The sequence below is a fragment of the Cyrtonyx montezumae genome, unplaced genomic scaffold, assembly GCF_038088225.1.
Source record: "Cyrtonyx montezumae isolate F1298 unplaced genomic scaffold, pur_monq_1.0 scaffold_0, whole genome shotgun sequence".
In the NCBI taxonomy this organism is placed as follows: Eukaryota; Metazoa; Chordata; class Aves; order Galliformes; family Odontophoridae; genus Cyrtonyx; species Cyrtonyx montezumae.
In genome coordinates, this window is record NW_027071824.1 from 44,458,399 (window position 1) to 44,483,628 (window position 25,230).

Below are 25,230 nucleotides of genomic sequence, written 5' to 3' on the forward strand. Positions count from 1 at the left end.
AGTGTTTGATAGGGTTGTTTTCAAAGTCCAGAACAGACTGTCTAGTCAAAGTCATTAGAGAAAGGACTGCTGAGTAGGGTCAGGAACTGGCAAGGAAGGCTTGCCCGGTGTATTTTCTAGACCACATGGCACTAGGTAGGCTGCTACTTCCATGAAAACTACCCTTGGGAAAAGTGTGGCAACTAAGCAAATGTGATCAGTTGGTTCCTTGGTGTTTTTCTGTAAAGAGTAAATCCATTTCTAAGCAGAGAGGCAGCATATTAGATAACCCATGCCCTCCTTGAGTGTCACCCTAGCAGGAATGTTACCAAGGGGTTTTGCTTGTCCCCTGATCAGTGAACATTTTCATCTCTTCTGTGTCAGATAGAAGAACTGGGACAAGAATTTAAGTAAACCTCGACAAAAGTTGGCAAATTCTATTCATCAGTGTACTTACTGTTGTGGTTACACCATGCATGTTGTGGCTGAGGTTGTCTTTTTCTCTCTGTGAAGCTACTAAATTCTTCCCTCCCCCTGCAGAAAAGGAGACATCATCGCTGTGAGAAACACAGTTACGTGGTCTTTCTGTTTTTTTATTAACTCAACGTTGTCTCCTACAAATATGATTTGTCATTCACCAGAAGATTTGAAATGTAGACTTAAGTTACACATAGGTATAAAAAGCATAAAACAGCACACACTGTACCACTGTTTTGACCAGAAAACATTCTGTTGTCCCACAGATAAGAGCGCTATTCAAGCTCAGCACTGTCACTTTCTGCCTCAGGGATTCAGTCTTCAAAGCTGCAGACATTTCTGCATCTCTTCCCTCTGCTTTTGAAGCCCTGCAGGCTTTCCCCTGGTGTTTCTCACCAACATGTGGAGCACGGACCAGGGAACCACAGGCAATTCCACACTGCTCCACCAGAGGTTATAAAACCCTTGGTTCCTGCTGGCTCTTCAGAAATGTTTTCCTCCTTCTCGTAATAGTTATGTACAATATATGAAGGGATACTATTTGCTTCTTTGATTTAGACATATCTCTTGCTTCATACTTAAACAATAACTTGAAAAATATTTTACAAAGAGAAAGAACATTGTTCATCTGAATGTCATTCATTATTATATTGCTATATTTTATACCCTATTATTAATATATACAAAATTTCTTAATTGCCTTTTACAGATGCATGGAAGCATATAATATAACAGTTCTAAAGTATCCCATTATTAGACTTTTTCTTGGCTCATCTCAATCTCTTTAATAAACTATGTTTGCTTGGAGAATATAGGAAGTATTTGGAATGTTGTTTAAAGTTTAATAGTAACTGGTAGCATTGTCCATTTGCGGCCTGAATGGTTGGGGCACCTTTCAGGGCGATCTGGTAGAGATAGCAGCATCATAAGACTTAAACAATCATGGAAGGCTGTTAATGTGCAGTGTCGACAGGCGCCAGGTTCTGTTCTTTACTGGGGGCCTTTCGTTTCTTCGGCTGCGTTTTGTTGTTGTTTTCCCTCTGTTCTCGGTTTTGTCTTCGGGCTGCTCGCCCTTTGCTTTCCTGTCTCGACTCCTTACTTTCATCTTTGCTGGACTTTTTTCTTTTTTCCTCCCTATTTTTTTTCCCTGAAATAAAAATGACACATTAGAAGATTTGCTCAGGCTGCAATTTCTGAATCCCCTGCTTTGCCACAGACTACAAAACTTGCCCTGGATTAGCACCTCCCATTAGAAGCTGGACACTAGTACCAGTGTCTGGAAGTGTCCAACTCTTCATCAACCTATTAAATTAGTACACTGGACTAGCACCTCCCATCAGGCTGATTCCAAACAAAGAGCTGAAACTTCCCTGGAGAGATTCAATATTTCAGAGCCAGCATTAAATGTATTCCTGTCTCGCACAGCCAGGGGCACAGCTCCATGCACTCCACCAAAACACACATGGCCTGGGAACTTCTATGGCTTTTTTAACTGAGAGACTAGTGAGGTGCTGGAGCAGGCTGTCCAGAAGGACTATGGGTGCCCCGTTCCTGGAGGTGTTTAAGGCCAGGTTGGATGGGGCCCTTGGCAATCTTGCCTACTACTTGAGCTAGCAGCTGGCAACCCTGCGTGTGGCAGGGGCGTTAGAACTTGATGATCCTTGAGGTTCCTTCCAACCCAAGCCATTCTATGATTCATTCTGTGCTTCTAAGCCAGGTAGCACTGACTGCTGACTGGTCTAACTTCGTAAACTTTATAAACTACAATACTACTGCAAATAATCTATCATTTTATTCAACAGCAAAAACACCTTCTGCTTTTACATATGATCCAGATATGATCCAGACTTTCCTACACAGACTTTGGGGGAGTTACACAAACTTGACAATAGCCCTTATCTTTAAGAATGTTGAATACTCAGAATTTTGCCCATGCTGAATGATGAGAAATACACCCATTCCAAATTCAGAGCTGGGATTTCTTGGCACTTCAGTGGGCTCTACAGGAGTAGGACACAGTGGAGAAGTAGGTGAAGTACAGTGGCTTCACACTGAGAACTGACGACCATCCGAGGTCAGACAGAGTAGAAGCACTCTGCCATCCAAGATAGAGTAAACTGGATAAAGGGAGAAAGATTCAGAGGAGAAGAAGAGGCAGAAAGCAAAGAGCAAGACAAAGACGTGAGGATATGCTGTATCCTCTTCTTACTGTGCAGTTACATAGTCTAATTTTACAGCTTCTCTAATCCTCACCAACAAGGGAAAGTCTTGTTAACTTATTGAGTCTTGTTAACTTACTGAGTCAAGTACAGACAAACATCTGAATTGTTCATCTGTTGCTTCTTATGCAAAATGGCCCCTCAGTTTTCTAGTAACTAGTCAGAAATGACCCCACATACATGCAGAATCCCTTTCTGAATTTGGCAATGCCATATAAGATACATAGGGGTGAGCAGGGCAGACCTGCAGAATGGGCATGCCAGGCTCAGTGAGAGCTAGCCACCACTGGGAGAGTTCCACTCAGAATAAGCGTGCATCTTACCCATCTGTAACACTGTCTCTTAGTAATGGATAAATGACAGCATGGAATTTCATTCCAGTGGTTTGTAAATACAGTTGGCCCAAGTTGAAATGTTTTCTGAATGGAAACCGTCCAGGCATTCAGTGTTTGACATTGTTCACTAGGAGACTGGCCAAATCAGCTTCAGCTGTGACTTCCTACCCACAATTTAAGCATGTTGGAAAATATTTAATGGTTTCCCTTTCTGTCATGGATCAAGATGTATGTATTTTTATATACACGTGTGACTATATTAAGAATACACATGGCTACATGTCTGCAAGTTTCAAGGGAGATCTAACACCAAGCTAGAGACTCATCTAGGCACGATTTTACTGTTTGTGTTTTAATGAGACTGATTTTTTTATTATATAAGACAAATTAAATTGATGTATATAAAATATTTAAAATTCAGTAGTACTTCTCTTCTGCTCAGACTCTCTGTGCACTTTTTTTTTTTTTTTTTTTGCATGGTTTTATACCAGTGTCTCCACATTGCTGCTATTTGTGAATTTAACTTTCTTCTATATCTGTTCTGTTCTGGTAACCCTTCAGTGAAGCACTGAAGGGTTACCTTTGTCCAGGCTGGTTGTTTAGCTCCTTTCACTGGTATTTTTAGAAAAGGGAGTTTCCTGTCAGTTTAGTGTTACTTCATTTTATCCTGCTCAGTTTGGACCCAAAGGAAGATTCTACAAGCAGATGAATTTCTTTATGCCATCTGCTAGTGCCGGGTTGTAGCTAGAGACAAATTCCTGTGTGCATCTCTCTCCCTGCTCATACAAGAGCAAATCTCCTGATCCTTTTCCACAACACACGGAACAGAACTCCTGAAGTGGTGGAAACCGTTAGGAAATCTGGGCATTTGGCTAAAGTGCAAGAATGGCACAGGCTATTCAATTTAAAAATTTGTCTGTGTAATTCTTTGCACTCGGAGAAGACGAGGCAAAGGCAGGAACAAAGCTGAAACCCATCAAAGAAACAAACGCGATACAAGAACATATTTTAGACGAAAATATTCTCCCCATGAGGAGGCGGCTGCAGCGCCGCATGCGACCGCGAGGGGGCGCTGTGGTGCCGCGCATGGCGCATCCGCAGGCGGGCTCGGGAGCCAGGCCGGGCCGTCCTTCTCACCCTCAGAGCGTCCGGGGAAAGTTAGCGGTCCTTTCCCTCCCTCCTTTCTTATTTGATATTGGAACGTCTTTTTTCCTTTTTTTTTTTCCTTCTTTTTTGTTTGTTTGGGGTTTGTTTGTTTGTTTGTTTTGACAGGAAGAGGATATAAAAAAGGATTATTGCCATTTCCCGTGTGTTACAGAATTCTGAAATTCCCTCATTGTGATGCACTAACACTACAACATTTCTTTCTTCTTTTGTATCCAATAAGCCCTTCTGAAGCTTAATTAAAAAATAAAAATAAGAGGACAAGTCTTTAGAAATAGGAGATAGTCCAACATTTCCAAGCAAATGTTTTGCTCATGAAAAAGTGGATTCTGGAGAGCCTAATAGCTCTGCGAAACGACTGTCATTAAAGTAGCTTTTCTTCTAAACAGAAACTTTGCACAGCCAACTGTACTGGAGTAATCTGTTATTAGTCTGTTTTGTCAGTTTTCTTGTAGATAGGAGGTGCTTTGCTACTTCTAGTAGTGACAGCTTTGTATATTGAAGTAAGCCTACAGACATGCTGTAATGCTGAGAAGTTCAGTAGTTCAAATTAACTGCAGATGGTGAAATTAATTCAGAGAATGATATAATTACAATCAGTCAAGTCAGTTTAAAGGTGCTGACTTCTTATTAATCTAATTTATAGCCTACAGTCTCAGAAATCCCCACATCTGCATTTACATAATCCATGCTGGAATACATCTTAATATGCGCAAACTACGCTGTTTCAGAGAAGTCTTTGCATTATCACACCAGATGTGGAGTTTCCACTAGACCTATAAGTGTATCTTACGGTGTAAAAAGGGCAAGAGTTTAGGAACATGGTTTAGGAAAACTCAGGATTTAGAAGATAGTGAATCATTGCTGATGTGGAATAATCACTGCAGGTTCCAGATTTTGTCTTCTTTAGACTTATGCTTAATCTCACCCTAATATGTTTGCAATTACCACAAGGAACTCAGAGCAGTGCATTTGTTCACTTCTCCTTTCTGTGGGCAGACAAATCCCAAAGCACTGTTAAAATGGTGTGCAAGCCAATTGTGCAAACTGCATTGCTCCAGTGGGGGCTGTCATAGGAGAAGTATCATGGAAATCCTATAGGGGTCAGGATGTTATCCACTTGAATTGATTGTACTTCTCTGGGGGTGATCACTCCTATGAAGAAATTCACCCTGGGAGAGAAGAATGGACAAGACAAGAAACAGAACTGTGTCTGCTGGGGTTGCAGGCACATACATAATGAGCCCCTATCTGAAAGGGTCCTGGTACTTCCACTGTGCATGTCACCACGGACCACAAATCCTCCCCACTACACTGTAATCAGCTGAAGAGCTATAATAAGAGACCACAAGCCACAGCTGCAACGTGCCACAGTGTTCTTTCACACTCCTCACAGCCTCAGCTGACCCCTCAGTGCTCTCGTGTGGAGACCAAATCTGAGGGGTAAGTGCCCCCACTCCGTGACCACACTCCTTCCCATCTATCCTCACCTTTCTCAGAGACTTTTCTCTCTCTCTGTAAGCCTTGTTAGGAATGTCACCCTTTCCTCACTGCTTGACCTGAATAGCAACCTAACAGCCTTCAAGAAGCTGCACCAAGTGAAGGTACCAGTAAGGGGAGCATTTGCCAGGCTCTTACATCACTTAGCACAGCTCTGTCTGTAATAAAGTCGTGTCATGTTGTGCAAATGGGCATATCACAATCATTTCCATGAAAAGTGACACATTTTTTTCTGGAACACAAACTGTAGCATGTACTCACACTATTTACTGAGATAACAAGCCTCCAAAGCCACAGCTGCCCAGTGAGGCAGAGGACATTGTCCTTTCATTCACGAGCCATTAGTGAGTGATTCATCTGGTCAGACTCTTTGAAGTTTAAACAGCATAGCTTTCTTATCAGTGATCATTTATTTTTTAGTTATGTTGGCCCAATTTCATAGTCGTCAGATCTGCAGGTGACCAAAACAGTGACCTATTTCAGAATTGCCTACTTAATACCAGGCTCAGTGCATTTTGTCTTTTTAGTTGTTCCTCTTGAAGATGCAAAACTTATCTGCTTGTCTCCTCTAGAAAATACTTCTCTAGTAGCAGATGGAAGGTAATGTTGGAGCCCGAGACCTATAGTAGTCTTTCAGGAGATTTAGGGTCCTTGATCTTCATCTACATCTGAAAATAATAGGATCTGTACTACTGAACTGCATTCACTTGAAAAATATTCTTACTAATCTCATGTGTACTTGCCTGTCCTTGCAAGGAAAGGACAGCATTGAGTCAGGCACGTTAGTAAGAATGAGAACACTGTGACTAAATACAGGAATAGGTCAGGCCTGCTCAACACCATTTGCATAAAGCAGGCAGACAGGAAAGAAAGGAGGCTGAGCACATGAATGATGCTGTGGAAAAAGATACCAGAATTTGCTGTTCTAACAGCTGAAGAGTGAATTGTTCCCCACTTAGGTATAAGGAAGTAGGAAAGGATTTCTTCCATGGGTTGCTTGAGAAATGATACTGCTACACTCATGAGCTCATAAGCAAGGCTTTACGGAAAGTCCCTGCCATAACTGGTTCCTGACACCCTCAGCAATAGAAACGAGTTGAAGCTCTTTCTTGTGCCATAGAAAAGACATTGACAGTGCCTGAAAACCCAAGAAAATCCTCCAGTCAAAGAAGCCAACAGAGGAGGAGGATTTCTGCAATGAGTTCTGTTTGCTGTTTGCGGAGGCATTTATTGCTGTCTGTTCAAAACAGAGCCTGTGGGCATCTATTTCCTTTGCACTTGCCTGTTGGGACTCAGGGAATTTGTTAGCAGCCTTGTTTTAATCAACACTAATGTTGTGCTAACAACAGCAATTTTATAATTACATAACAGTTTTCATCTTATAAGATCCCACAGCTTATAAAAGCTCAATGCTGTTTCCAAAGAATGGAAACTCGTGGCTATTTAGCTGAGCAAAAAACACTCTAATTGTTTAGGATGAGAAGTGACGTACACCATGCTGGTATTTAGGAATGCAGTGTTTTCCCTCCAACCTTCACACTGAGCTGGCATTGAGATTTTTAAGAGTTACTTCTGAATGGGATTCGATTTTTACAGCTCTCTTAAAATTCACAGAATTGTAGATGAGTGTCCAAATCCTCTGTATAACTCTCTTTTAAGACTAATGCAATCAGATGACAATGGAAAGGCTGGAGATAGTTGTGATTGGTACCAGAAAATCCTACCCTGCTGTAGCTGTGGGATATTGAAAGAAATCTATACTAGCTTGTTTTCCTTAAAGACACCAATAATCCATGTCCTCCCACTAGCCCACACTGAGGTAATAAATATCGTCCTTTTTAGAGACTTCAGCTGGTGCAGGCTTTTGAGCAAACCAGAAATAAAAATGTGATGCTGCATTATGTCAGAGTTGCATGTTTAGTCTGCCTCTCTAGAAATAATCAAGAAAAGTTATACATGATAAGAGACAGATGCTTGTGCCTCAGCAGACATTTGAACTCTTTCTAGTACAATAGTAAAAAGGAGAAAATGCTCAAAGAAATTTTTTTCTTCAGTATTCAAATTTCTACTTGAAGCTTTTTTGAAGAGAGGATAAACAAGAGAGGCCTTTTTCTTTGACTTTCCTTAATGTAACCTGTCAATTCATCACTCGGTCATACAATCCAAATATTTGGATGCATCTATACACAGACAATGCAGAATGCTTTTTCTGTTACATGAACACAGTTTGAGACTGGGCTATGCTGGTGATCCCGAAGTGGGTTTGCTAATACTGATCCTATCTCCAGGACCTGCTTCACTTACTACTGGACCTTCATTTGGTGTCATCACCGTGTGTGTGCATGCAAACACAAACGTGTGTGAGCAGTACACGTCTTTAGAGATATAAAAATATAACTCCACTGCTTTGAAGCTCAGATAAAGCACAACAGTGCCAGGTGGGTGGACCTCAAAGGGCAGTTTTCCTTCTCAGGCCTGGTGGCTTTCCATCACCTGTGTGTGATGTCCTGAGCCAGGTACTGTTTTGGAGCAGTATCTCAGTGCAGTTCTTTAAATTTTCTGATGCCCCAAGAAGGTGAAAGAAGATGGAGAGTCAACAGGATGTAATGCTGGCCCTTCTTTGTTTGCATAGTTCATTTGTCCCCTCATCTTGCTCCATTTGTTTGCTTTCCCACCTGTGGTGATGCCTGTGCTGACAGGTGGATGGGAACCTGTGCGCACTTCGCAGTAATCCTGGCCAGCCTGACTGATTGATCAGCCAGTCAGCAGTGGCTCACATACACGTGGGAGGCAGCTCCTGATGGATCCACTCAGCACAATCATCAGCCCAGAGCCAGGATGCCATTACTTGAATATGCCAGAGGCTTGGTTCTGCCATCTGTTGTACTTGCTTAAACAAACTGAGGTCACCAAGGTTGTTTTCTGGTATAAATGAAGGAATAATATGCTTTCAAGGGTACTCTTCACAAGCGAGGTGTTGAAAAATGACCATTTCTTTCTGTTTCGTGTCTCCAACATCTGTGTACTATTTCTGTTGGCCAAAACATTGATCTTCCCCTCTCTAGGAAGTGCCGATACTTCCAAACACATTTTCACCCTGGTTAAAATGACAGGTCAGGTTTCTAACTTTCACACAGATCAGCGAATCCAAAAGTCCCCTTTCAACAACAGTGACATGGCATTTCACATTTGCCATTTCCATGTGGTTCCATGAGGTTTTTTCACCTACTCAGAGAATGCCTGGCACTTCAGCAAGCAAAAAGGAAAAGGAAAAGGGGAGGAAAACTTGAGGAAAAGGGGATTGGGAACACCAAGTCTCCTGAGCTGCCTCTGAAAGAGGCTCAGGAAATTTTTTTTGACAGAGGGATTCAGAGCTGAGGCCTATGAAGCTTGGAGAGCTTAGATGACCAAGATGCTCTCAGAGGGATCTCAAGTTTTCAGGCTCTTGTGTCCTTGTCAGCCTGCCAGGTGGACTGTCAGCCCATCAGACAAGCTGAGAGAATACTGGGCAGAAACTTAACACAAAGGCAAAGTAGTTTCAAAACCTGCCCACTTTCTCCTGGGTCCTCGCTGAAATCAATATTTTTCTGGGAAACACGACGAGTTCAATAATTTGGTATTTTCCATTCCTTTGGAAAATTCAAATGTGTTAAAAACAAAACCCAAAGATTTCTAAGGGGGTCATGGAGGACATGGATGGGAAAAAAAATAAAAAATGAATGCAGTTATTTTAATATTTCCCGTAAATCCTCAGTTTGCAATGTGTCACAGATAGAAAGTCTGTGTAAATTTTATCCAGGCTCTCTAGCCTTTTCTTGTTTTTTCCAAGAATGTGATAAGTTTATTCTTTTTAAATCCTTCTGAGAATGAACGCTGGATCTGAAGCTGTTTGTAGTAACGCAGGCTTTGCACGCTGAAGTTAGCAGCCGGTTTTATGAGTAGCTTCAAGTGGAATGCGAAGAATGAGTATTGCATGTGATGATGCATCACTGGACTTCACTTTATTTAGTATACTTTATAAACTGACCACCGTGCCATTTAGATGGGGAACAAATGAGGTTAGATGGCTCAGAAGTTAGATGAGATGAAGCTCCCAGTGGGAAAAGAAAGCAACCTCTTATGGCACAGAACTCCAAGCTGTGCTGAGGAATGTCTGAAACCCCTTAGCCACCTCCCCAGGAGATCTGCCCCAAGTTCCTGCCAGAAGTAGATAATGGTAGCCCAGCAGAACTTGCTGCAAGCATATGTTAGTTTCACTCCTTCGCGCTCAGGGCATGGCCTAGGAGTGCTACAGAAGTGCTGGTAACGTTATAATCTTAGGTGTTGCACTTGTTAGTGTGCTTGTGGGGTGTGTACAGCCTGTAAACAGGGCCAGTCACAAATGCCATATTGCAGGGCTGAGAAAAGGTTCTAGGGAACCAGAAGTGAAAGTAGAACGAGTGAAATTTCCTCTAGTATGACATGTGGCAAGAAGTCAGGACCTTCTCTGGACTCTAATAACAGGGACTGCGGTCACCAGCAAAGGTCTCTCCTTCTAACCACCTCCTGCCTCCATCTGAGGAAGATCTTGTACACAAATCAACTATTATGTTCATGTTTTTCTTTAAAACCAATTAATTAAACACTTTCCTGCCTCCTGTAAGAGTTTTCAGATTAGTCAAATATGAAACAATTCACTGTTTCTACAGATCTGACTGTCTCCTGCTTTTGCCTCCTTAAGCACCCTTCTGTAATACAGGAGACCAACTCTATGACCACTAAAAGCAAAAATATTTTGCAAGGTTTTGGTGTAGCATACTCTGAAACACTTCATAGGCGGTTATACAGATGTGTAGAAATCTCAGGAGCAAGAAAACAGTAAATAGTTGGTGCCCACATATGGTACAGCAAGATAGTAATGAGGTAGGACATGCTGCACAAAGAATCCAGAGCTCCCACTCCAATCTCGACCATAAATTCTCAGAAATTACTTACAGCTTTTCATGTACTTTTGAAAATGTTACCCAGGATTTTTTGTATGTCACAGGAAGTTATTTTCTGTATTCTGAAAGAGTGCATTGCTTTCAGCTAGAAAACAGAAGTTCCATCAACTTTAAACCTGAATAAGCCCTACAGTATTCACAGAGATTCACAGAGATTCTTCCGTCTCCATGCTGCATCTTCCACTATGTCAGATTTAAATTTAATTAATTTATCCATTATAGCTTTAGTTTGTTTAAAAGCACTCGGAAAAAAAAAATCTAACAAATAAAATAGACTGTGGCTGGGATTGTGATCCTTCATCTTGATGGTGGACATTTTTTCTATATAATGCAGTTTTTATAACATCCTCATGTTCCACAACTATAAAACAGAGATAATGGTTCCTTAATTATGGTTAATGCTTTGACAGATACAGATGAAAACCATTACTAGTGCAAGCTAAAGCCACTGAAATGGATGAAAGCACTCGTCCTTACTTCAGTTAATGTTTTAAGGAACTGAACATCATGCTTCAATCAAACAGAGAGCTCAGGTCCTTTATGGAGAATTGTTTCCTTGCTCATGCTTAAAGGTAGAGGGGAGCAGATCACCTACTGGCATTCCCTCCCACCACCCACATCCCTACAAGAAATAAAGTTAGTTCCTCTGGATTTAAACAAAATCCTTCTGGTTTAGCAATGCACATTTCTACTTAAGCAATAAACATCTGTCGTCTGCCATTCATTAATATTAATTATAAATGGTCACTAGCTCATGGGATCCAAGTCCACCAGCTGAGATTTTTCCAACTGTGACCTTGCTAGGGTTTGTATAAAAAGTGTTCAGAAGGGTCCTTCCAAGCCTGAAGCCAACAATAAGTGCAATTTGCAGAGTATAGCATTTAGATCGTGCACTTAGAACAAGAGCAGTCTGACAGGGATATGAAGAGTGGGGGGAGGGAGGAAAGGAGAGAATGCAGGGGCTAAAACAGGGCTCCTTTAAACACTTAAGTGTTTTAGACCTTTCTGTAGGCTAATGACAAGGAGAGGCATCGTTCGTAATGAGACTGGGTGATCCACTAAACATTACTGTAAATGAAAGGTTGTGTGAATTAAAGGTTGTTCATCTCATGTTTCAGGAATGTAGTTGTGTTTCATGTCTGAAGCCTGTTTTCCTTTTAAACAGAGTTCTTCAGATGACAAATGAGAGAGGGAATTTCAGAAAGCAAATGGGCAGAAGTAAATACATGCTTAAGAACAAAGCAGAGACATAACGGTAGTTGTAAATCTTTTGCTGGGGCTACTGTTTGCTATAGGTATTGGGGAGGATTAGATTAAATTCAAAAAATTTCATCACTGGGTTATTTTGCTTTTAAACCCCAGAAAAATCCCCAGAGTTAATCTTTAAATCCTAGCCTGAAGATGTTTCACTTGTGGACCACTGATCAAATCTTTTTGCAGCCATTTCTTGTTTCAAGGAAGTAAACACTAAGCATTTTGGAAATGGTTTTCTGATTTTTCCATGAAGAATATGGCCACCAAATTTTTAAATGATGTCTTTCTTTCTTCTCTTCAAATCCTTGCCACTTAAATATTACTTCAACAAACACTAGTGAAAAATATTCACCTGTCCTTAAAATTAACCTTCTTTTAAAGCAAATGAACAAACAAACAAAGCTAAACATACAGCAATATTCCCCTCATGGGCCACATCTGTGTCTGCTATTAAATTTTACATAGGTTCATTGGCAGAGTAGTGGTAGCTTTCATCTCTGGTGAATTAGTGTGACAAGTCCACTGACTCATGTATGTGGGTACATGCTGGTGAGTGCAAAGATGAGCATGGCAGATATACCAGCAAGACAGGATACCTAAACTAAACTTAATGGAAGAAAAACCATTTCTTCCATTTAGTTTAGTTTAGGCCTCATTCAGGCCCAAATGAAAATCTGAGCTTGGTAAAGACAACAGGAGATTTTACACTGAATGCGTCAATAGACAGTGATGCTTGATATAGTGCTGTGTAAATGTGCAGTATGCTGTCTGCCTGTGGAGGTCTTACTGAAGGCAATAGGCATGAAAAAATTTTATGGAAATGTTGTGGTTATTTTAGAAATGTAGGGAAGCTTATCAAAGCATTATCTAGTTCTTTACTGGACTCTGTGGCTGGACTGCTATACTTAGACTGTTTCTGATGGATGTTTGTCTAACCTCCTTAAAAATCTTCCATGATGGAGATTCCCACAACCTCTTTCCTGATCTTTACAGTCTCTGATAACAACACTGGATGTTATCCTCTCATTGGGAACAATACAAAGCTCCTTTGGCTCTTTATAATGAAAAGTTATGGCAGCAAATGTTTTCTTTGTCAGAGTTAGGGGGCTGGAAGAGAGCTGGGAAGCAGCAGCCTAAACAGACCACACGCTACAACAGGTGTCACAGCTGGCAGAGAGAGTGTGCTGAGAGAGACAAGGAGGCTGGAGATGCAGAGACCTGGGTGGGGAAAAGCAAACAGAGCTGCTTGGGTGGGGAAGAACAGATAAATATCCAGTAAGACGAGGAGAAACAGCAGCCAAAAAATGCTTGTTTTCACTTTGTTACAAAGGAATGTTGAAAAATCTTTTCTTTGCAGTTAGATCCAAAGTACTTTGAAGTCAATGAGATTTTGGCGGGTCTTGGACAATGCCCTTTAAAAGAATTAAGCAACTAATACAGTCGTGAATGACTGCCATTGCTTTCCACAATTTTCTGTGCTATAAGACCATTGCTATACATGGAAGTGTTCCACAGCTCAGGATTTAGCTGATTAAACAGTGCTCTGTGTCACCATTAAAACTTGAAACACCAACTGCCAGATTTACACTGTAGCTCACATACATCAAATATTTTGCATTTTTGGACTAAATTCGGTGGATGTACTATCAAACTGCTCTCTTGCAGTTTGTCCTATAGGACAAAATAGAGTTTTAGATCTCCAGATGACAAGGGCCAAGTGGCCACTTCCCTTCATCTTTACTTTCTAGTAATGCGCCCTAAAAGTAAACAGCTTGCTTCGGTTTTCTGGGGAGTAGAGAGGAGAAAGTTATCAAGATATCTGGCCATGGCACACAGCCTACAAGAGGCTGATTTCTTCTTCCAGCTGTGACAAATAAGTCCCCCTGAAAGCACTCCTTACAGTGCTAGAAGTTAGGGCAAGGATTATGGAAGGATCAGCTGTGAGAAGTGGAGAGAAAGGACAAATGAGGACCATCAGGCAGAACAAGGAAACTATGTGGGGTAAGAGAAAATCATATTATGTTCTTTTGCATAAGATCACTGCCCTGCAGCTGACAGGAGACAATAGCCACAGTTTCCTCTCCTTGGAACACAGTACTGTGATGTCACCAAATACGGAGGTGTTATGGTTTAGCACGGAGAGCTGTGCATCGAAGGAAGGCCCTTTTGTGTCTGCACTGAATAACTGCTAGTTTGGTTTAGGACTCTGTTTGACCTGCGCCAGCTCCCTTTCTCTCCCCACCAGGCAAATCAGGAGAGTAGCCCTAACTAGTCTGGATGCAAACCAAAAGATTCTCCTTGGCCTTGTGGTCAAGGAGCGCATCTTTGCATACTTTTCCTTAGCAGTGTTGACACAGGTGTGGGTTTCACCTTCTAAAGTTGGAACTACTCCTCTCAATCTACACATTTCTATTCAAGAGGAAAGATACTAGATATAGATACTAGAAAGATATTCGAAATCTGGTGCTGAATGGATGGGCACTTTGTACGGGCGGAGGGAGAGGAGTTGGTGATATCCTGTTTTTCCTACAGAGCTCAGACTTCTAAAAATGTTCACAAGCCACTTCTGGAGCACAAGCAACCTTCAGAAGGGAAGACTGAGGAGAGGAAAAGAGCTGATTTTTATCCCTTATTTGGTCTAGTGGTCTAGGGAGAAGTGCTTTCATGTCATCCACATTTTAATAAAGGAATACAGTCGGCATTTTTTTTATTATTATTATTCACTTCCTGTACTGGAAGAGTTGACCACCCACCCACCTCTTTCTCTGCTTTGAGATGACTGCCACACCATATAGCACTGTATGTGCAGAAACTCACAGCAGGTTTGTGTTACCTGCTTTCACAGTGTGCATGTCTGTCAGAACTGTGAGGTATGGCGAGAATTTCATGTTTGTCCTAACACAGAGCAATCATACTTGTAGAAAAATGCTACACTGCTATTAATCAGTTTGGATTTCAAGGTCTTAGTTTGCAGCTAGTTACATAATACAACATTCAAAAATGCCTAACTTCAACTAAATTTTGGAAGTGCTTTGCCTAAAGTTTAAAAATGGGTTTTCCCTGCCTTTCCAGCCTTGAACTCTTGAGCTGTACATACTTGCTTATTAGCTATCTTGGACTCACAAATCTCTCTGACTCATATTGATCCTCTTTTTTCCTTCTTAGCCCTTCTCCCTCAAGATCTCTTTTCTAAATGGTGACCATTTGTGGCAGGCAGCCTTGTGCTGTCCATGTCCTGCCTTGCTCAAGGTATTTCCGGAAAGCCCTTTCCCTTGATGTTGCAACTAAGGAATTCCCAGTCTCTACAGCCCTGCTGTTGGGGGCTGGAAATGTGTTAAAGTTAAAGAGTCAAAACCCCTGCGAGGAAAGGAAATGAGAGGTCCTCTTGGCAGAAACAAACAGAAAATAAACAACCAAACTCAATTCCTCAATTATAGTAACTCAGGCTCGCAAAGGCCAGAGTTACGACCCATTGGCGTATGCAGAATGTAAACACAGGGATGCAGTAATTAGCTTTGTGTTCATCTTGAAGCTTCAGAAGTCCTGTGACCCACTACAGGGTAAGGTCATTAACCACAACCACAGGAGTGACCTTCACACAGGACACCCCATCTCTCACAGTTAGTCTAGAGAACAGTGCACTGTGATGGCTCTCTGGCCCACATGCTGCTATCCTTTTGTTTTGAATACCATCAAGTTATACACGAGGGAGAGGATCTGACTTTCAGGATGAGCTGTGATTGAAATATCTTATTTTCCCATGTAGTTATGCTGAAGAAGTTAGCAGGTAAAATCCATGTCACTCACACTAGGCTGTCCTTTCTGGAGAAATAAAACTTTTGCCCTTCTTAGAATCCATCTAATGGTGCATGAATCCCCCCTCTCCAAGAGCAGTATCCCACCTTTAATATCATACATCAAGGACCTTCTTAGACATAAGCAACTAATTTTTATCAGAGGCTCAGCGATGACTCCCATCTTATCAGGCCTTTTCTGAATTCTCAGAAGGCAAAACCCTTGCTATAAAAATCAAGTGTACATCAAATTCAAATTGTCCAGTGTGAAAAAAATGTTCCACAAAATGAGTAAGCAACTACTGCAAAGTCCCTAATTTTCAGGAAGAAATGGATATCACTACAGGAATAAACACTTTGCTGTGGCAAATATTTATCCAAGTGGCTACAGAGGCATTTCTTTGTGTTGTGGAGATTTCAAAACCTTGATTTTATGGGCCATGGTTCAAAAATAGTGCCAAGAGTGAAACTCTACTGATTTCAAATGGCTTCCTTTCCTACTCTACACATACACTTTAAAATTGTAATACAACTTATGCATCTTCTCCTATTTTAATAGAGGCTCTCTTTCTCTTTGTGCTGCCTGGGACAACTTATCTGTCCATTAATGAAACTGATGCACCTTAAAAGGACATTAAATGAAGATTTTGTTGCTATTGTTAGATATGCTAAAGAAGCCTTCTGTGCTCTTTTGTTACATTAATCCATTAGGCATCAAAGTGTATGCATTAGGGTGGGTAACTCAATCAGTTTAAGTTAACTGAATGTAAGTAGTTTTTGTGTAATAACGGGGTTGCTCCAAAAGCAATGCTTCCTATGTTATTATGTTGGTCCATGACATCAGAGGCAGATGTTGCTGCCACAACAGTAGAGACTGAACCTTCCCATCTATATTCTATTTTGCTGCTGCGTGACAGATAGCACCAGAAGGGCAATCTGACAGAGTGGTGTCTGACATTGAAAAGTGTATGAAGCAAAGGTGCGGACTTGAATTCTTCCATGCAGGAAAAAATGGCACATACTGACATTCACTAATGCTTGCTGAGTGTTTCTGGAGACCAAACAGTGCATGTGAACACAGAGGCAGTGGGTAGTGTGTTTCAGCAGTGGCAACATTGACATGAAAGACAAGACATGTTCTGGATGGTCATGGACAGCTGTCAGACCATGAAATGAAGAATGTCTTTACCCACAAATTGTTGGTTTGCAACAGGGAACTGCACACAGAGCTGAATATCAGTAACTCTGTGTTGGAAATGATGGTGGCAGTGTTAGAATATCACAAAGTTTGCACAAGGTGTGTCCCCTGAATGCTCACACAGGAACAGAAAGAACAACATATGCAAGTTTGTCAGGATCTATTGAACCAATATGAGTCTGATCCAGTTTCTTGAATAGCATCATTACCATTTGTGAGATGTGCTATCACCACCATAAGCTAAAGTCAAAATAGCAGCGCATGAAGTGGCAATGTGAATTCCCCACTGAAGGAAAAGTTTAAGATGCAGCCCTCAGTGGGTAAAGTGATGAGCACTGTCTTTTAAGATACAAAAGTAGTGATCCTTCCAGAATTCCAAGAAACTGGACAAACCATCAACTCTGACCACTGCACTGCGATGCTAAGCTGAAGGCTTGAACTTTGAGAAGAAGACAACCTTCCTTTTGCAACATGATAACGTGTTATGGTTTTATAATTTTTGTTATGTTATTGATATTCCACATCATCACATCATGTAGTGCATTAAGAGTTAAAGTTAATGCTCTTGGTCTTAACTCTTAATGCACTCCATGATGTGATGATGTGGAATATCAATAATATAACAAAAATCATAAAACCATAACATAATGCCAGGCCCCAAGCCTGTTTGCTGTGGAGCACGCTGTCAATCTTGGTTGGACTGTCCTGTTACACCCACAGTACAATCCAGTTTTGGTGCCTTTTGACTTCCATCTGCTTGGGCCAATGAAAGATGGACTGCATGGGCAGCATTTTCCTAGCAATGAACATGATCTGATCAATATGGTTGAAGTATTTTGTGGACACACACTAATAAAGGGTAGAGAAATTAACTAAAAGAAACAACAGAGATGACCTGAGTATCAGCCTTCTTATCTATTAAAATCAAACCTTACTTTTTTTTATATTCATATTTATACGATGCAAGATATAAGAACTTTTTTTTTTACCATGTAGCTTTAGTAATTCCCCCATACAAATATGCTTTCCTCATTAAAACTGCTCAGCACCAAATCCTGTTCCATTACTTCCCTGGTTCATGTTAGTCTTCATCTAGAATTCTGCTGCTGGTCTCAGAAGTACTGCTTTCCATCTTATTCCTGCCATGCACTGATAAAGAAACCAGCATAAAACATCTGCATTCTCCTTAGAGCACAAATCATTAACTGACAAGCTACCTTGCTTTCAAGGGGCTGCAGTCTTGTAAAAAATATCCTGCTTTTGGACTGCATTGAATTCCTATGCACTACATTGAAAAAGAAATATTCTATTCTACATTCATCCCACTGCCTTTTTTTCACATCTAGTATTTGAATTTCTGCCTTTTAGAAATAGAAACATTATTTGGTCCGTGTTTGCACAGAATGGACACAGCATTTGCTCTCTCCTTTGAACATTAAATGCCAACATAAAAATTCATCAGTATTTCAACAAGAAACAATTTAATATATTATTTGTTTAGAGCAATGTAATTGTGTGACCGATGTAGCCTCTTAGCCTGCAAGCACCTAGCTTTCTAAAATGTTTTTCTTGTTTAAGAATCCCCACTTGTCTTTTGGTGTGAATTTTCAGTCTCTTCAACTTGATCAGAAGATGTTATCTGATAGCATTTAAAACTGATTACTCTGGGGGGTTAGCTGGGACTGAACAGAAAATTGTGTGCTGAATTTCTTCTTTCATTTGGATGTGCGATCTTGGCAGAATTACTTGTGCAATTCCACCAGTACCTCTGTATGCAATTCTGGAATTTGTCTTTTGCCTAGTAAGAGTCAATCGCCTACCTATTTGCAGACAAAGGGATCTGCATTCAGCCAGAGCACGATTATTATGGCAAACAAATAACACAGATTGATAATTTCCAATGTTTGCCATGCTCATAAGGGTTTTTTTTTCCAGTACATCCAGAAATACATTTGCTGTTTATAGACGTGTCTACAAGAAACACTTGATTACCAAAGTGTATGTATCAGTGAAGAAACCAAGAAGATGTTAAATGTGAAAATGTAAAAGCAGCAGTGCATTGTACACTGAAAGTATGATGGAGAGAAGGGAAGAAGAAACTGGAACTTGAAATGATATACTCTTGTAAGCTAAAAAGAGCTTTGAATCACAGGTTTAGAAGAGGACAACTATGAAATAAATTTCAAGGAGGTTTGGATGGAACTGAATAATAAAAAGAACCTTTATGTGAAACACAGTTAAATTGGTAGGTCAAAACAGTCTAGGATCAGCTGATTTAGTGCAAAAAGTAAGGAAAACCCTTCAAGCTAGTAGGGCTATTTATAACCTAATTATTCCCATTTGTTTGCATTCATTCTGAAAGAAACAAACAAAAAGAAACACCCCAAACCCTCGCACCTCCTCCCAGTAGAACTCAATTTACTAGCCAGTGAAAGGGGAAGAAAAAATGTTTTCTACTGGATTTCACCAGCTTTAATGGCATACAAGCAGATGGAAACAAAAAGCCATCTTCGTTTGTCTTATCTGGTTCTGTGTAACTGTTCCAGAAACATGTACTTGCATCTCTGAGATAGCAGCAATTTAACTGACTAACATCCTGTCTCTGATTGCAACTTCTTGAGCAAAGTCACTGAGGCATCTGTGACGAGCATACCCTGTCATGATGTGGTCTTTGCCCTTACTCCCTCGGCCACAGACATACAGTCAACATGGAAATGGCAAAGGCTGACTGAACTAACTTTGTCTTCGTGGTTGCGGATGAAGGATAGCAGCACTGTTAGTAATTGCTAGGTCTGCTGCTAGACTTAATTGATGCCGTGGAAACTAGTCTCCAAAGCAATCCCCAAGTGGCAGTGTGGAGTTGTACAATGCAAAACAGCATTTTCAATATTTCTTAACAGTAAGTCCAAATGTACTCACTTTCCCTTTTCTGTCCAAAGGAGTTTTTGTTGTTAACTCCCTCTCTTCTCATTGGCTGGATTACCTAGCCATAAGAACAGAGCTTGCTTTGGCTTTTTGTACAAGCACTCTCTTGTTTGGAGGGGTTCAGAATTTTCTCCTGGAGTAATAAGGGACAGTGGGAGGAGGGAAGATAAGTTGCCTGGAGATTAAGTTGGAAAGCCTCATTTCCCTATCCCAGTAGAAACATAAGGGAAACTTTGAGCTTAATCCATCCCTTCCAGCTATTTTAACCTAATATTTCATGTGTGAATTTCCTCAGTTTTATTAAGGATTATCTTTTATTTTATTTTAAATAAACTCATCTCTCTTTGAAGGTGTACAAAAATGAATAGGATAGACATTTGTGGATAATATTACAGAGGATTATATAGTGGTGTCTTTCAGAACATTAAAAAAGAAGTACTCCCAGCCATATACATGTAAATCCCAAAGGCTTGAGCAGTATTGGAAGATCGTTGTTGGAACGTAAGTTACATCTGGCTGCATTAATTTCAAAAGAACTGTCTATTGCATGTGAAACAGACTAGAATATAGTCTGTGACTTGCTGAAAAGAAAAGAATAATGGTTTTATGCACATTGCAGGAAAAATAAAGATTCATGACTGTGAAGGAATTCTTGCGGTGTGCAGTATTTTCAAATACGGCTTGGCTCAGATCTCATAAAATATGGATTGACAGTAAAGTAGGTGAGGAGTTTCTTTTAAAGTACTTACTATATGTGAACAACAGACGTTTTTCAAAGAGAAAAAATCCAATCTGAGAATGCCACCAAATTACCGTAAACAAATACATAACATCATTATCACCTCAAAGAAAACCAACAGTTTTTAGTCTCAAAATTAAAGTTCAGAACTATATTTTCAACTCTGACCAAAGTAACTATTGTAGAAAAAAAAGTACAAATTATTCTTTTCTTACAGTTACTGGGCTTGTTCAGTCTGGAGGAGAGAAGGCTGTGGGGAGACCTCATTGCGGCCTTCCAGTATTTAAAGGGAGTTTATAATCATGGAAGAAATCAAATTTTTACAAGGGTAGATAATGATAAGACAAGGTGGAATGTTTTTAAACTAAAGGAGAGATTTAGATTAGACGTCAGGGGAAAGTTTTTTACTGAGAGAATGGTGAGGTTCTGGAACAGGCTGCCCAGAGAGGTTGTGGATGCCCCGGTTCCTTGAGGTGATAAGGACAGGCTGGATGGGGTACTAGACAATCTGGTCTAGTACTCAGTCTAGTGCTTGGCAACCTTGCCTATGGCAGGTGTTGAAATTTGATCCTTCAGGTCCCTTCCAGCCCCAGTCATTCTATGATTCTACAATATATGAATAGATTTAGCCAGTTCTTCAGTGAGAGGAAGGGACCCAAATATCTCTGACTCTTAAGGTCCTGCATTTAACATTTCCCTTCTCATAAGGTATATCCTGAGGGAACAAGCCAATCTTCAAAAAGATTACAAGCTCCAAAATCATTTTACATTTCTTCAAGTAATCTACAGCCATCCTAGTGGTAATTTAACAACAAACAACAGGTAACTACTTGGTACCAGCAGCTCATGCTGGCTCACACACATTCAGCTGCTCCACCCTTCCACACATTCTCTAAAAAGAAGAAAATCTGCTTTTGAGTTTGAGAGTTTTGGGGAAAACAGGAAAGAAATGGAAACAGAAAGAATGGGGAAAATGGGAGGGATGGGGAAAAGTAAATGTTCTGTTGGCATTCCTGTGCCAGCCAGTGTAACTGCAATGGGGACAGAGCAAGTAACTTCCCTGCTATAAGAAGGGAAACAAACTCTATTGCATGAAATTTGTATAAGATCTAATTTCATATACTTCTTAGCACCTCTCATTCTTGAACATTCTTGGACAAGATCCATGATGAAGAATAAGCCTAACATCGTGGCTTGCATGCAGGGGTGGTTTTGCTTTCATTCTCGCTTAGTTGGCAAAAACAAGTGGAGTTTCCCTTGCTTGCCACACAGTACTGTGGTCTTTTCCCTATGCTGGGACTCTGCATGCCATACACAAGCCACACACAGATGGTAAGATCATGCCATATTTTTCTACCAAACCTAGTACAAAGTGGTCAAGGTGTGAGAGAGGTCACAGCACTACAGTAGCAGGAGTTACGCGCCTACCTGTATAGCAGCATGACACAGGAACCAGTTTGGAGGAATCTTATGGTTGAAGCATGAAATTTGACTGTCTGATACTCAACAAACAACTCTCATTATGACATGTTTTAAGATGGGCCTTTTTGCGCCATGTGCAACACCTCATCTTGGCAGTTCTTACAGCAGAACCTACAGAGAGTGCATCTTCCCATCCAACCCACCCTGTGCTCTGTGGACCACACAAAGTGCATTTTTTCAGCAGCATTAGGACTTTATTTACACCAGGGAAGGGCACAGTTCCCTCCTGCCCAAAGAATGTCACATCAGTGGGAGCTTCGGGGAAGCCAGCAATTGAGGCTTAAGAATTCAGATGCGAATGTTTAAACAAGTACAATACAAAACTCAAGTTATGATGATGATAACGTGGTACCTTTTCCTTCCTTCTGACATCTCTTTCTTTGTACCATACATTTTCTGCTCTCAGTTGTAGCTGGGCAAGGATTGCCCCTTGCTGACGGATGCTGTACGATCTCTCTGACCCTTACTTCATTTCCTCTTTTGAAACCACATGTTTTTCCTTTCTTTGTGCAAGGGCTCCATGGACTCCACTCACTAGCTTCACAGTGCACTGCAACAAACACAGGACAAGCTGATCTTGGCCAATATCTTTTTGTATACATTATGCATATGGTACATTCATCTTATTCTGCATCAGCCAAAAGGTAGCAAAAACACAAATGAAATGAATCAGGATTTAAAGCAGTGAATTGAGTAAATCTGGACTACTGAAGGTATATTGTATAAAATAATGTCAAATAATTATGTCAGATGTTATTTTGTACCTGCTTTTCCTGAAACAGGGCAGCAACAAAACAAGTGGTCTCAATGAAATCAGTTACTGGGGTCTTTTCTTGGATTGCTTTGATTTTGTGGAGATAGAGCTCCTTTTTGTTTTAGTGGAATTAAACAGGAAAGAGGAGAAGGAGATCATTGTGTCAAGCTGATGCAGCTGATCATAGAGTTATTGAAATTGGAAATCAGTGGAGTTATAATGAAATAATTGTTATAAGAAACATTACATTAGGAATCAAGCATATTTGGTTATGTCTTGCTTGGCATTCAATTTAAATAGTGCTTCATCTGTAACACATATCAGGTGTAAGTTAGCAAAGCAGAGGAGATTTGGTGCCAATGGAGAGTGTAACCTTTTAGGAAAGTATAAGTTGTATTTTCTAAACTATAGTGATCTGCACTATATGCACATCCCATACTATTGAGAACTCAAAGGTGTGCCACTGGACACTTGCCCAAAACGTACAGACAAAAATGTGGGCACCTTGGAGCTTCAAAATGGTTTTAATATCTGTGTTACTTCTGTGCCACCTCCTCAATATCCTTCTCTCAATAAAAGGTAGTAAATACTTGCCTTCTCATGTGTTGCTTAAGAATCTAAACCTCCACTAAAGAAGAAAAAATGTCTTGCCTCTCTATAAGGAGCATTTAATAAGTCAACATTTTTCCAGCTCCAGAATTTACTTCAAAATTTTTCAAAACTTAAAACTAAATCTGATTTCAGGCAATCTCTGAGCCTCCCTCCAGTAAACTGTCATGTGGGTAATTTTGTTTTTAACATTACGCTGGAGCTCTCCTGTTAAAATAATTGGCCTTCACGTGCACAAAAAGGTTCTGTTTTTCCTCCATAACTTTAAATGGCTTTTCCGAGTTAAGACTGACTCATTGTTAAAGCAGCTAAATCTACAGCACTTGGAAACAGCCACCAAGAAACAAAAATTATCCCTTGAATCACTTCCAAAGATGAAAGTCTTTGCTAGAAAATAAAACCGTAAATACCATCACTACCACCTGAACTAATAACTACTTGAGAAAGAAAACACTGAAGCAGTCCACATTATTTTTACTCCTGAGTTGATTTCCCTGCCAAATGGTCTATGCCAGAGAGAGTTGTGTGAATGATGCTGTGGAGGAGGAGATTTCCAGCATGTCCAGGCTGTGCCTAAGTGCTCCCTGGCTGCTGGTGGCTGAAGAAGTTACTGCTCCCATTGCGGCTTGCAGCCCGCAGCCACCACAGTTCACGGCCAGTGTACCAAAATAAGCTGAGCCCTGCTGCAGCCCCAGCGTATCGTGGCAAGAGATTAACGGCAACAGCTCACAGACAAATACATCACTCTTCTTGCTTTCAGGTGCAGGGGTGGCAGAGGGATGGAGCAGACAGCTAGGTGTGGTGGCCTCCAAAATCACCCTGGCCTGAAGAATGGGAGTTTGTGAGTCAGAGGCTGAAGAGATATAAAAGCAAGTCTCGTTTCTGCAGTCATGAGTCACCAGAGCACTGCCGCCAATCTCACTCCTTCACAGAGAGCACCATGCTATTTGCCATCTGATTTTAATCCTCACTTTATTTAGAGTCTGGTCATTATGCAACAAATACATTTTAATTTCTAGCCCTCATCTCTGGAAATGTAAGCTTCAAAATGCTGATGCACGCATGCTGTGAAGGCACGGATAGCACAAAGGATTGGAATCAGAGCAGTTAGTATTTTAAACTTTAAGAGTAGGGCCTAGATTGGGATTTTTATACCTTTGACAGTAGTGGTGCAGCCAACACTATAACAGTTTAAGCTAAAGGTGGATGCTGTCCTACCTCAGGGCAGGCCAAACCAGCAGGATGAAATGGGCCTTTTCTCCTGAGGCAGAACTGCCCTTAGCATCAGGGCTGTATTTTGGAGCACAACCGAGCTTGCTTTTTATGAAGCATTGTAAGTTTGTTGCGCTGGGGAATGCACCTTGTCATGCAGAACATTTCCTGGGTGGATTTGGGCTCCCCTTTCCCAAAGCTGTAACTGATCTTGCAGCTCGTGCCCTTCACAGATCCCCTGTCCCATGAGGAAACCAGGCAGGGCTGGGCCGTTATGTGGGGCTGGACTTACCAATAGTAGCGCACTCCATTGTGTGGTTGTTGGCTTCCAGCCCATCAGGACACTTCTCAAGGCACTTTCCACTGTGTAAGTAAAACCCACTTTTACACTTTGTGCAGAAGTTTCTGGTGAAGCAGGTATCACAATCAGCTTTACATTCTGAAATGCAAAGAGGACAAAACACTGATGCTCCTTGTCGTGAAACACCACAGACTCAAATACAATAGAAGTCAAGGTAAAATCACTTTACAAGGCTCAAGCAATGTAAAATTATTTTCAGATGTTCCTTGTGACCTGAAGATACACTGAGGGCAACAACAACTGAAT

The 25,230-nt window shown here is 40.9% G+C and overlaps 1 protein-coding gene across 1 annotated transcript in view; it reads right to left on the reverse strand.

The window, feature by feature from the left end:
* Window positions 1-567: 567 nt before the first annotated feature.
* Window positions 568-25,230, reverse strand: part of RSPO3 (R-spondin 3) — a 62,461-nt gene continuing 37,798 nt past the window's right edge. The window contains exons 3-5 of the mRNA XM_065734053.1: window positions 24,916-25,062; window positions 22,401-22,598; window positions 568-1,603 (exon numbers count right to left, since the gene is read on the reverse strand). Coding sequence (XP_065590125.1) covers window positions 1,410-1,603; window positions 22,401-22,598; window positions 24,916-25,062 — 539 coding nt within the window. The 3' untranslated portion in view covers window positions 568-1,409. The remainder of the gene's footprint in view (window positions 1,604-22,400; window positions 22,599-24,915; window positions 25,063-25,230) is intronic.